Source organism: Hetaerina americana, unplaced genomic scaffold (genome assembly GCF_022747635.1).
Source record: "Hetaerina americana unplaced genomic scaffold, ioHetAmer1.1.p SCAF_7, whole genome shotgun sequence".
Lineage (NCBI taxonomy): Eukaryota > Metazoa > Arthropoda > Insecta > Odonata > Calopterygidae > Hetaerina > Hetaerina americana.
Window position 1 is genome coordinate 63,230,032 of NW_027287316.1, and position 14,018 is coordinate 63,244,049.

Below are 14,018 nucleotides of genomic sequence, written 5' to 3' on the forward strand. Positions count from 1 at the left end.
CCAAAATATTCAATTTCCTTTTAGCAAGGAGAAAGTGTTTTAGAAAATGAATTTGGTCATTGATACGAAGATTTTCAAGATGGGTTCAATTAACAGAGAACAGTAAGATATATTGAATTAAAAAAATAGTAGAAGTCCAACCAACATTAAGAATGCATAAAAAGATAGGTTTAAATGAGAATGTTTAGAATCAGGGGGCCATGGAAGTGGAAAGTAATGTACACATGATAAGGGTAGAGGCTGGCGAGTGCAATTCAAAGACAAAAAAGTGAATTCATAAGATTCTGGGAGGTAGTTCGTTCAGGGAAAATGAATCTGATTTTTGGATAAAAAACTGATTATTCATTTTAACACAGCCACAATGCACACAAGCAAATAGCAGGAAAGGAATACGAATTACCCTGCATTTAAATAACAACACACACATTTCATCTGCATGGAAATTCTCAATTCCCACAGAAAATGTTTTTTATTTTATCACTTCCACTAGCTCAGCTAGAGGAAAAATTGCTAGCTCAAATGAGAAATTTCAAATATAATACTTTAATAATGAGGACTGCACAGCCAGTTAAAAGTACACTCCCTGGCATTCTTTGGACAGTAAAAATGAATACAACTTCCACAGAAAGGTAACACATCTAATATGACATTCGCTCAAATAAACTCAATAAAAAAAGTCCAACAAATAACATGAACTAATTGTTGAAACATGTGAATTTACATGCGTTTCATAATAATCAAATTCAATCAAACTTCAGATAAAAAATTCAATATATGATAATAATGGAATATGAATAACTGCAAATCAATAAAACTTCTTAACCAAGAATGATCACCACTAATGAAACACACATGTATGTTTTCTGAATTAATTTTATAGGCAAATATACATATTGAAAAGACATCATGAAAAAACTTCACATAAACACAGAAATTCTTAGCTAGGCAATGTTGTCGCAGTGTACAATGAAGTCAAAATAACATAACTTTACCGTCACACAACATTAAAATGGCCAATCATTAGCACAATAAACTGAACACACACACACAATTCATTCAAGCCATAGACAGGTTATAATAATTAATTATAACTGTAACATCATAATCTTTGTAAGAGGAAATATTTAAAACATATGCATTAAAAGAAGAAGAAACAGCCATTTTAAAGGTTTCACGTCACAACAAATATCTTTTAAACAAATTATGCAGATAATACAGAACGGAAAAGAATCGTAACGGTGGTTGATTTCTAATAACTAGAAAAAATATATTTCCCTTTAAGCAATAAAAAGGGTAACTGAGTGCTCCAGAGCAAGACATGATGACACTGCGACTGGCAGTGAGAACTTATTTAGTCTTTTGAGGATCCAATGGCTGAATCCACACATTTCACTAATGACCTTGTGCTCCTCAAACCTATTCAGTTCCTCAGAAGTAACTACCATAGACATCACAGGAGTCTGATTTAAAGACTCTAAGCACCAGCTTGATGATCATGGTGAAGTTAGGATGAGAAGTATGCCTCTTCAAGAGGTTGATTGCTCATGATGAAATAAAGTTTTTGAATGAATTTCATCTATAATGTGGATTTAATTGTCCATTGTTTCCATTGCTTCCTCTGTCATGTTCATCCCCCCCACACTCTCCCCCACAGCACCTTCCGAGTCCATGTCATCATGGCAACCAACATCCCCATCATCACCATCGCCATCCTTTTTCTCCGGGGGTTTTTCGTAAGCTTTGTCCAATGGCGTAACCACAACACCATCCCAAACTGACATAACAGTCGCAACACCTGGAAAGAGAAAATATTTTTAGCCATAAGTTTTCAGCAAGTATCCTATAGCCCCGAATATCACCTCCCCCATCTTGTTTCACATATTGTCAGCAAAAAGTAAAGAAGGATTTATAGAGATGTATATTTGCGCAAAAAATATTCACACAGTAGATAGAACAGGCTACAATTGGGTATTATTCTCACCCAATTTCAATATTCAAAGATTATTTCTTTGTTATGTTATAACAATATACAAAATAGTGTACAATAAATAACATTGGCAACTATTCTCTTAACTCCGCCAATCATCATCATTACACCAGAGGAAGGCACAACATCCATTATGGGAATATATGTACTTAAGCATCGAAATTAGGAGCCAATGGAATGGGCATCAGATTACACAACAAACTACTTACTCAGATAACTACTGCATTCAGGCATAAATTAAAAAGATATCTACAACGTAATATGTTCTACTCAAAAGACCTATATCTCAACAATATTCCTGTACAGTAAGTTCACACCCTTAGTTAATAGCAATGGTCACAGTCTAGTTCACATTAATGATCAATGATTTTTCTAAATTGATATTTCATGCGCATGTTACAGTCAATGTTGATGGGTTTGTGCCAAATATTTCGTAGCTATGAGCACCAGGAATATTTTTATTATGATTTCTGGGCAAATAAAAAGTAATAACAATAATGTGTTTATAGTTAAACAACTTCTAATAGATGGGAGCAACGCTCGTTAATATTTTATGGTGGTTTATTGAAGTATCTACCAGACATTATTGATGATATATTTTTATATATGTATGTTTTTTTACAATTTTTAAAGCCACTTAAAGTTCCTAGATTGTTTCATGCTGTGATATATTGCCACAACAATGCTCACTAAGGGTTTTCACTTTCTTGAATTGGTATGTACAAGCGCCTAAACAAATATTGCACACCATTTCTATGATAGTATTTATTGCATGGTCTAAATACTCTAGGCATATGAGCAATGTCGATATCATTCCAAAAGTGGTTTTTTTATGACAATTATTTAGACCCTCATACATGTAAGACAATTTGCTAAGTACAATTTTCTATGTTAAAATGGCCTGCTCAGCTTAAGTTAAAAATAATTAGATTTTATTGCTTAATTTGATTTGCGGAATAGCAGCAATTGAAATATGTAGCGCAGAAATTAAAAAAAACAGTTAACCTAAACTTTTTCCCAATACTTAGGTTTCAGAAATGGGGGACTACAATCGCAGAAGCATTGTTTCATGGAACTATGGTATTATGGAACGTGACCAATATTTGGTTTTCTCTATTAAGTATTCGTAGGTTATGTGGATGCAAATGGCGGTTCTGGGAATGGAGAGAGGTAGCATAAATCAACTCTCAATGAAGGATCTAAAAGTTTCAAGGCTCAATATCTGAGAAATACCATTACAGCATTGGACATACACTCAACATGGGAGTGAAACCTACCACTAATGCGTTTCAAGCTAGGGTACTGTGAAATCCCAGGACACACACTACCTCACCAATCAAAGCAACAATTTGTCATTTAACCAAAATGAAATAAGAAAGAAGGTAGCAGCATCATTTCACCCTGAAAGGAGTAGGACCTATTCAACATTTAGTATATGACACCGGCCAAAAACTAAGCCTCAGAATAAAACAGAGTTGATAATGCAACTTACTTGCAGGATCACCACCAGCAGGTCCACCTTCCGCCATTCCTAAAAGGTGCCTGTGCCCTCCATGGGCTAGAACTCTAAGAAGAGTTTGGGCAGTCAAGCACACCATGTCCTGCTGCTCCAAAGTCATGGCCGTGTGGACTCGGATGTTTCCTCCTTCACAGGGATCACTTATTCCTTTATAACAAGAAAAAGAATCAGGTTAATTTATCACATTTCAAATGGTACTTAAACATTTATACCACTAAACCAATGAAGAACCTCGTTAATGGAATTTGCATTTTGAGATAACATGAAAGATTCCAGAGGCGATAAGTATTCATGAAGTCAAAATTCTGTTCCAAAGGGAAGAGTAAAACATTGCAGACTCATCTCTATAATGCCGGTGCTTTTTTTCATCTTTGTAAAAATAACACAAAATTACACCCAAGATTCATCCTTCTTATACTTAATTTCTTTATTATTCATAAACTTATCAGAGGTAGCAACATCAGCCTCATTGTAAATTTATGCCATTACCAAGTAATAAATACAAGTACTTGGTGAACTGCCTCTCCCAAAACCTTCTTCTTGACCACCCACTGAATTACAATATTTACATTGGCATCCCCTCTCCCCCCCAACAACTAATGAAAATATTATCTTAGAGCCAGCCTCCCTTTCCTCATTGGAATTTGACATAATCCATTATAAAATCTTTGCATTCCATGGTTCAAAAATGCACCAAGTTAAGAACAGTCCAGCATTGACTTTTGTCATAGATTAGACTCATAGACATAGACCAACAGCACTCACAGTGCCAGGAGACAAATGATGAAAACAAACTCACCAGCAGAACCTGGGAGGAAGAGACCAGCAGCAAGAAGCTGAAGAACTCTACGGAATGCTTGGTTGATGGGCAAGGCTTGCCGACTTGGATTGTTCATAATAGCATTATGAGCCTGAAATTGAGATAAGAATAAGTTTGCAACAGTTACTGAAGTAATTGAAGTGTTAATAATTAGAAACATACAACACACAATATAATTACTATGCTTAAAAGAAAGGCATGCAATGAATTACATTACAAGGTAGAAAGGTACAATAATGAGTAAGAGGTAGAAATATGCAAAATACAAGTACATAATCATTATAAGATATGAAGATCTATGCCATAAAACCAATTTCAAATCAATTACTTACCATCATAATTAAAACCAAATAACTAAATAGACATAAGGCTTACACATTTAGAAGAAAATACTATTATGATAAACTATGTAAGGCAAAAAGAAAGTTAAACTGATCCCCTGTTAAATTTCAGTTGCATTCAAACTTGTTTAGGCATTAGGGAGCATGCTTTTAGGTGCCTAATGAAAATATAGCTTGAGTTTGGACATCCCATGTAGTAGTACTGCCATCTATGTAGCTAAGAATAAGCAATTAACAGACGATGTCTGAAAGTAAATGTTTGGATATTTGAGATAGCTTATGCAAACATTTTCGTGTAGTTGCATAATGGTTTTTGCGTGATTCTGAGATCACTTCACAATTCATTCGGCAGTCTTTTATCACCGTGTTCCATTTCTTTTTTTTAATCAATAAACTTGGGCGATTTTTAGTTCCAGTTTTGTTTTCATTTTCTCTTCTTGGATTATATTTATAGATAACCCATTTTTTATTTTTTGCTTTCATTAATAGGTCAGATCGTATTACATTTAAATAATTTTAAACTTATCTTATTATATGGTATTTTACTCCAGGGTAATTATGCGGCCATTAATCCTAGGCAGTAATTGTTTTAAAATATGCTTTGGGTCATACGTAGCTCATTTTTATTAATGCGTACTTTTCTTGCAAAAGCTTTCATATTTATAAGTTAAGCTTAGTATCAATTCAATATTTATCCTAAAATTAGTCTTTGTTGGCAGTTCTTCATTTTTGTTGGCTATATTACTCCGTGCAGACAGCTATTATTTTACTAAGGGCATTACTAAATGCTTATACTCTCTAAACACAACATATTGCTTGAAGATTACTGTCTGTAATATTTATACACTCAAAATACGATTTAACAAGCAGACAAAGGAGGCATGAATACAAACACGATGACAAAGACCATGCCCTTAGTCATGAAATGAAGCATCAAATAACGAAATATATTCTTACCTCTACATTTCAAACATCTGTATCCAATTGCTCGATCAAATAAAATTAATATAAGAATTTAACTACATCCATGCGGAAGGCACCAAATTTCTCTTGCCCTAAGGAGAGCTCTGAAGCCCTTTATTTTTTCAACGAGTTAAAGTGAAATCTCTCAAAGAAATAACCAACGTAGTTGCAACCAACATGTATAATACAATCCCACCATGGCAATTATTCTTCTGCTAGTTGTCTTGCTTCTAGTACTCAGAACTATGGGGTTGCAATATGGCATATTTAGGATACACTTCTTGTGTCCTAGGAATGGGAGCCGAAATACGAGTCTAAATTCGAGCCCTCTTGCTGCCTAACGGGTTTGGACAACCTTCAAGATGTCATCATCCCTAAATCTGAGCGATTTAGGTGCCTAAATGACGAGTCTAAAGACAGATTTCGTCTGCATTCTTCAGGCTATGAAAACCTTGATATTATTTGAAAAAAGAAATTGTACTAGGCCATAGAGGTATCCAATAATTGAAAATAACATACCAGAAGGTCCAGCATCCAAGGCGAGAGGGGTTCTAGACCTTCAAAACGATTGCGTAGGTCACGAAGAAGGCGGATGAGTACCTTGATTGGAGAATGGTTCCCATTTTCTTCAAACCACCGACTGAAATAAAAAATTAAAACCAGCGGTTAGCACATCCATAATGATTACGAAAAAAATTGAAGGAGAAATAACTTGAATTGAGCATGAGTATGCATACTACCTTGATCAAAAAGTTCCCGGAATAAACACCGTGTGGCGCTCCCATCGTTCCGATTTGAGTTCTGTTTTTTTTGTTAAATTGGTACATCTGTTGTTGATATTCCCTTTAAATCTTAGTGTCATAACTTGACATTTGCAAAAGTTACGTAGCCAAGAGTACATCTATCTCTGTGTGTGTTGGCGATTTTTTACAATTGCAGAAATGGATTTAAATTTGCAACAACGAACTTGTATTAAATTTTGCGTAAAAACGGATTTAGTGGCGCACGGATGTTGGAAATGTTGGAAAAGTGTTTCGGCAATGATTCTCTAAAGAAAACGGTCGTTTACCAGTGGCACGAGCGGTTCAGAAGTGGTCGTGAGTCAATCGAAGATGATGAACGCAGTGGCAGACCATCGACATCGAAAGTCGGTGAAAAAATTGATAAAGTAAAAGAAATGTTGGTCAATAACCGCAAATTAACCATCAGAGAAATAGCGGAGGACTTGAACATTGCCTATGGATCCGCCCAAGACATTGTGGTTAATGATTTGGGTTTCCGTCGTGTAGCAGCAAAGTTGGTGCCAAAAGACCTCAATTTCATGCAAAAAAGAGACCGTGTTGACGTCGCAAAAGACATGATTTGCGAGGCTGAATCCGATCCCACATTCATCAAAAGGATCATTACTGGAGACGAGACGTGGGTTTATGAGTACGACACGCAATCCAGACATCAGGCAAGTGAATGGCGTTCACCAAATGAGCCGAGACCAAAAAAACCACGTCGTTTTCAGTCAAAAAAGAAGGCAATGCTGACGGTTTTCATGGATTACAACGGTGTAGTGCATCATGAATTTTTGCCAGAAGGCCAGACAGTAAACAAAGAGTATTATTTGGGCGTTATGAGACGTTTGCGTGAAGCAATTCGCCGAAAGAGACCAGAAATGTGGGCAGAAAACTCGTGGATTTTGCACCATGATAACGCACCGTCGCACAGTGCTATCATTATTCGTAATTTTTTGACGAAAAATGCAACAAATACCATCCAACAGCCACCGAATTCACCTGATTTGGCTCCCTGTGACTTCTTTCTGTTCAATCGAGTTAAAAAACCATTACGGGGAACGCGTTTTAGCAGCCGAGAGGAAGTAATGGAAAAATCGCAGGAAGCACTGATGGACATACCGAAAACCGAATATAAAAAATGTTTCGAGGATTGGATTAAGCGCTGGCATAAGTGTGTTGCAGTCGATGGGGATTACTTTGAAGGGGACAATATAGATTTAGATGAATAAACTTGTATTTTTAATTTTCTGAATAAATTCCAGGAAATTTTTGATCAAGGTAGTATTTCTAAATTGTCAAAATTTGATTTTAAAGATTGAAAATCAATTTAATGGACTATACATTATTTTTAGGCATTAGTTTTCATGGTAAAATCACATTACAATAAAGTAATTCACATTGAGGTCGACTTATACAGTAAAACCTCATCCTAATAAACCATTAGTCTGATTTATGAGACATTCTATATTTTCCAACAAATGGAGACTGTTTAACCATACTATCTTTGGAAAACATGCATACACATAAAAATGCATAAAATTATTCAAGAATTAACTTGTGCACCATAAACACCTTTTGAGCAGAAAAATTGAAATCTTTTACTGAATTTACACCTTTGGCACAAGTTTAATAAAATATATCTTTTTGTTTCAAAAGTCCATGCATTTGAAATTGATGACATTGTTTCCTTGTTTCGTGAGCCTCCAGATATCTAGGTACTTTACGATTATGGGATCTCAGTTCTTTGACTTATTTCCAGGTTCATAACTTCCCATGATGCATACTGCTATGATCTCTAGACTCGACAGTAACAACTGACTTTTTGGACTTGATGGAATATGTTGAATCCTAACTGACTTTCTAATATTCGGATATGACACAGATTTTATGTATGTAATATACAGCACAAATACTAATGATTTCATCAGAAAATGATACCAGAAAAAACGACCTACAAAAACTACATTTTTTTTATAAGCGAAACTCCACATGCTGAAAAGTTCATCAACATGGTATCTTAGACTTGCCCATGATGGCTTGCTTAATAATGCACACCATCAAGTGCACCCATGCCAGGATGTCTTTTCAACAGACAAGAGCAAAGCCATTGTAGCAATGGACTCATTGACCACTAGTTTTGGGGCATACTTTGTGGCTATCTGTAGCTTCAACATCTACTATATCACGGTGCTCACCTATGCCGTATGGCAGCCAGGTGACTCTGCAATATTTTGTGATCAAGGTGGAGGTCAGGATCCAATTTCCTCATGTTGTGATGAACAGTGGTGACCAGCACACGTACACGGCAGCCTGCTCCGGTATTTTCCCCAGGGCTTTCACTTATCTCAAATCCTCTTTCGTTTGTAGTCATGGTGATGGCTGCAGGAGGAAGGAAAACATACTTCAATGACCTCCGTATTCGCTGGCCTAATTTCAACAATATCATACCAATAAAAAATCTCATTAGGACAGTTATTGAATGCTGGATGTAATGAATGTAAGGATAACCCTTCTATGGGTAACCAAAAGTGGTAGATTCCATTCGTTCGGGATTTCATCAAGACAATATAGTCCTCAGAATTTAATTTAGAAACAGTGTGAGGAAGTAAGACCTGTGGTATGTACAGGTCTTGTCTTACAAACAATATTATTGTAATAGGACTGCACTTTAAAAGAACAGTTACATGAACACCAGGAAGAAAATAAGATTTCAAGAAAGGGAGGTTGGGAAGGGAGGGAAAGGGAGGTTAGGAAGCCCTCTTGGACTTGGTAAACATTAATTAAAAATAGCAATTTTCCACAAAAATAAAATTTAATGCGACCGGTTTCAATGTTACTACATCATCATCAGGTGATAGTTAAACCTCAGAGTCCAGTATATATATGATTAAAGGCAAGTAAGGGGAGGGTGGAGGAAAAGAGGGGAAGAGGGGGGAAGGTGGAAGGCAGAATGGCCAGAAGGCCATTCTGCCTTCCACCTTCCCCCCTCTTCCCCTCTTTTCCTCCACCCTCCCCTTACTTGCCTTTAATCATATATCCATTCTGCCTTCCACCTTCCCCCCTCTTCCCCTCTTTTCCTCCACCCTCCCCTTACTTGCCTTTAATCATATATATACTGGACTCTGAGGTTTAACTATCACCTGATGATGATGTAGTAACATTGAAACCGGTCGCATTAAATTTTATTTTTGTGGAAAATTGCTATTTTTAATTAATCATGATATTCCACCATATCACGCCTGAAACGTCTCTTTTTATTGGTAAACATTGTTTTTCAATGGCAAGTATTATGCAAAATTACATTTTTTCATGGAGGATGATTTTCGTTAGCTTATAACCTATGCAATCACAGACCAATTGCCATGGGACTGGAGACAAAGTTTGTTTAAAGCATTAAATTTTCTTATTCTGTTTAGCATATTTCACTTGAAAAATTGAAAAAAATCCTTTCCAAACATGAATTACACATGATTTTACCAACATTTCATGCTTGGCATCATTTGCTACCTCACTGTTTTCATGAGGTTGTTGATGTACTGGGAAAGGTGTACTCAAAAATGACTTTACATGAATATTATTCGGGAATTGCAATCATTAATTTCTCTTCCCTTTCACTTCCTCTTTCCAATTCTAACATCTTCGGCATTATGTTAACCTACATTCAAGGTAGCCTATTGGTGAAGGGTAGGAAGTAAAAGAATTATTTGCACAGGCTTTTGTGTAATGCAGGGAGAATAGTTTTTAAGCATGCATATTTCATTATTTCAATGAAGGCTTGTCTAATGTATGACAATCCATTCCAGAACATTTATTTAAACCAGCTTGCAAACTGCAGTCCCCAATTCCTGTACTAATTTAAATAGAGATATGTTAAACCTCACTATTACACCAGTGTAGTTATAATTTTCCCTTGATGTAAGACATTTTCTGCACATCCCAAGAATTTTTGATCCCTTACAATGTAATCATATCCCATTATTTCTGCTTTTGAATTTCGAAATAATCCATTGTTGATGATTAGCAAGGCGGCAGCTGTTGCACTTCAAATAGAGAATTACTAATGAGATCACAGCTATTAAGATAACATCTCATTAAACTCAAATAATAGTTTATTTGATTTCCTTATTTTGCTATATTTCTGACCAAAGTGCATTGCATCAAAATCATGGCAAAATAAAATGAATGCTAAAATTTGTAATGATAGTGATTTCAACTGTTTTCTAATAGAACACTTTGTAGAATGGCACATGCAAAATTTAGCCATAAAAATCTTTAATATGATCTTATTTGTCCAGCCATCACCACTACTCTGCTGTTATAAAGGCAAAAAGATAAAATTGCTATTCAGTCCTATACTTTTACTTTCAATTAATATTTCTCATAGCCCAAACAATTTCAACAATCATATCTTGCTTTTATCATAAATTCAATCCATTCTTACCACATGTATCTCACTTAACGCAAATAGAGATGAAAGTATTTTAAAACCATCATATTTCATCAAATAATTGGCAAAAGATATTCATAGGAATACTTCTGCGTACGTACGTTATTGTGTTTAGTTCCATGCATTAATGATTCACGAGATCAAAACTTCCACACAGGAATAGTGAATGCAATATTATCTCCATTGAAGAAAAGCCAAGAAACCAACTGCGATACATACGTTCCCCTGGATGTTGCTCCAGCAACGTGTTGAGAACAATTGCCGCCAGGGCATCAACAGCCTCTCTCGTTGGAAGAGTCTTCAATATGACAACAATGTCTGCAACATTATGTCCAGCAACCATCGTTCCTTTCTTGTAAGACCCCACTTGCCTCACTTCTTCCAATTGCTATGGTCAAGAGAGAAAATCCATTAATTGAACTAAAGAAAATTCATGAAATTTATCAAATAAGTTACCTAAAAATTAGCCTAACGAGCAATATAGGAGAAATCCCTAATAATTAAAAATGCATTTTAACGAAAAAGGCACACACACTTTAATCAACACATTAAATTATTAAGTTTGGCTAAAATATGAGTAATTACTACAAGAGATACAAACTGTTACAATTTATCTACTTACACATGCATCGAAGTTTCCAGAGGCCACAATAAGGTTATCCATCACAGACTGGATCTTGGTCACTAAATTTGATATTGATGTCTGCTCTTGGGGTGTTGGTGTCAGGTCAGTATTCCGTTTAATTAGAGCCTGAAAAAATTGAGTCATTTATATTTCAATGAATCTCTGCCACTATTGCTGCACAAAATGAGTTTGCCACCCAATTAGGTTGGCATTTATGCATATCCATCAAGTGGGTTAAAATGTTCCATTGATAGAAGTGATGGGAAATATAACTGATGAAATGACTGAAGTGCATAAAGATTTCATATTCAAGTGAAAAGCTTAAGTTACATCATGGATGTCCTTGAACATTGCTTTTGATAAAGGTATCATAACTTAACAACCATTTTAAAAAGCTTGTAAAAGCTTCGTAATATCCTATAGCATAACATTTATTGTTAGGAAACTTACAGGAAATCACAGATTGAAATATATTATAACAAACATCATATAACACACATTAATATTTTGGGATTTGTGATTGGAAATAATTTATTCATTGTATTTTTGAGAACAATATAGGCATCAAATGGAGGAATCCATTTTAATAATTAAAGGCTAACATTAAATGCTGATAATTAAAGTTTTTAATAATTTATTAATAGTGGTACATTGGTGTTTACATTATTCAATACCACTGTACTTGCTTTCAAATCAGTCTTTCACAATTTGGAACTTTTGTTCATTTAATAGTCACACAAAAACAGCAAAAAGAGTTTGTTTTTGGTATAATTTCCTCCTACATTAAACAAGGAACATTTTCATCATATTTTCCATAATGTTTGCATGGTGAAATTTGTTATATAATTTGAAGAAAGCATTTTTGTACTGCCTGTCATCACTGAAAAATATTAAAAACAGCAACACCACAATCGGTGAGTAGAAAGATTACTTTTGGGTGGGTGAAAAATCAAATTCCAGGGCAAACTTTACTATTACACCTACTGGATACAGGTGGAAGACTTCATTCCTGATTAGGGAAAACAAATTGTTTTTACTTCATTTGGGTAGGTAATTAACATTTATTAACTTCAAGGATATCATGGAAGACTCCATTTCCATTGTCTCCGCATGGACTAATAAAACAAAAGTTAGAGCGCTGCTGAGTGTACGGTTATTCCACTTAGTAAAAACCCAAACATGACGTTATACTATGAATGCGCAGCTATGCCTCTCGTCCTCAAGTTCTATACCATTTTCAAATTAACACACTATTTGGAACATCCAGTCTATAATCTAGAACTAACAATTGATTCGGCCTTATATTAAAAACAATAAACAATCATCCTGCAATAGTTTTATGGGAATGTTTTCATTGCAATATACTACTGCAATTACAAGTAAATAAATTAAAATCCAGATTACACGACATCCTACACTTAGGCCAAGATAAATAGAGCATTATCTAGAAATCGGTATTAATGCTGCAGACCTGCACACACAAATATATCCGTACAAATTGTACTAGCATAAATTAGTGAACAATATAGTATTTCAAATGTATGAAATTTTTTTGTATAGCCCGGTTTAGTGTGTGTAAGATTCATGATGAGAACATTTTTGGTCAAGGCTGAAATTTTGTATCATTTTCAAGGGAGGAATGGCAAATCCATTCCTGTGGCTGGGTGTAAACAATCACGGTAACGTTTCGTGGAATACTCTTACATTTCTCACGCTGCACCTTTACCTGTGTAAAAGCAGCATCATCCAGAGGGGGTTTTACCCTAGGAAATGTAGACTCGCAGATGGCTAAATCAAATGGAAGTCTTGGAACAAACGACTTGACTTTAAATGGTCTGCCAATTCCTCCTCGCCCAACTCCCACACCTACCCCTCCACGTCCTCCTCTTCCTCGCACCATTTTCATAGCAGCCATTCTTTCTGACAAGAAAAATGTCAACATATAAGCAATACCTTAAATTGTTAAATTCATGTATTGAACAACGATAGATAAAATTCAAATGCTGCAACTTCAACTAATAAGTCAGTATTTTCAAGACTGCAATAATTTAAGTGAAACATTTCAATACATTCTCCACTCTCGAGTAACTATAGAGACTAGCTTATTTTGGAAATAAGTAAGTCACATACAGGAAATATGTAGAATGTCTAGGATTTCATTGTAATCACACTCACACGATCCCATTCAATTTACCTTTATTTACCTTAAACAACTTACGCCGGCTACTACCATGCAACGAAACCAACTAAACAATATGGCGTCGCTGCAAAAATCATTACACTTTTGTCAGACGCGTAGGAAGCTGTGCCATCTCCTGTCCTTTATATAAACTAATTGATGGAATCAATATCGTTATTTGATTTTGGAGCAAACGCGCCCAGAGTTGAATTAGAGTATGTCGCATTCATCTTCGATTCAAGTTTGACGTAATTATTATGCATTCAAATGCAAATATTCAAAGGATTTTTTAAAATATAATTATTTTCTAATAATATATTATTTTGTAAAGATACAATATTTCATAGGTTAT

The 14,018-nt window shown here is 35.2% G+C and overlaps 1 protein-coding gene across 2 annotated transcripts; it reads right to left on the bottom strand.

Annotated features, from left to right (window-relative positions):
• Positions 1-462: 462 nt before the first annotated feature.
• Positions 463-13,732, bottom strand: LOC139696311 (interleukin enhancer-binding factor 2 homolog). 2 transcript variants are annotated; one of them, XM_071595020.1, is made up of 9 exons: positions 13,692-13,732; positions 13,214-13,403; positions 11,485-11,613; positions 11,082-11,250; positions 8,611-8,794; positions 6,150-6,270; positions 4,306-4,417; positions 3,480-3,653; positions 463-1,795 (listed from the first exon to the last, which is right to left on the bottom strand). In XM_071595020.1, the coding sequence occupies exons 1-9, from the start codon at positions 13,718-13,720 to the stop codon at positions 1,590-1,592; spliced, it is 1,314 nt and encodes a 437-aa protein (XP_071451121.1). In that variant the 5' UTR covers positions 13,721-13,732; the 3' UTR covers positions 463-1,589. The 2 variants fall into 2 exon arrangements, with proteins under 2 accessions (XP_071451121.1, XP_071451122.1); XM_071595021.1 differs by having other exon boundaries at positions 13,214-13,407; positions 13,692-13,710.
• Between the last annotated feature and the right edge of the window lie 286 nt (positions 13,733-14,018).

What these genes read in the sequence shown, in the direction of transcription:
- LOC139696311 (XM_071595020.1), bottom strand. Translation starts at nt 13,720, where the DNA reads ATGGTAGTAGCCGGCGTAAGTTGTTTAAG. An exon ending in ATGATGCTGCTTTTACACAG is followed by an intron (nt 11,614 to 13,213) that starts GTAAAGGTGCAG and finishes CAATTTTTTCAG; the next exon opens with GCTCTAATTAAACGGAATAC. An exon ending in CTGGAAACTTCGATGCATGT is followed by an intron (nt 11,251 to 11,484) that starts GTAAGTAGATAA and finishes TCTTGACCATAG; the next exon opens with CAATTGGAAGAAGTGAGGCA.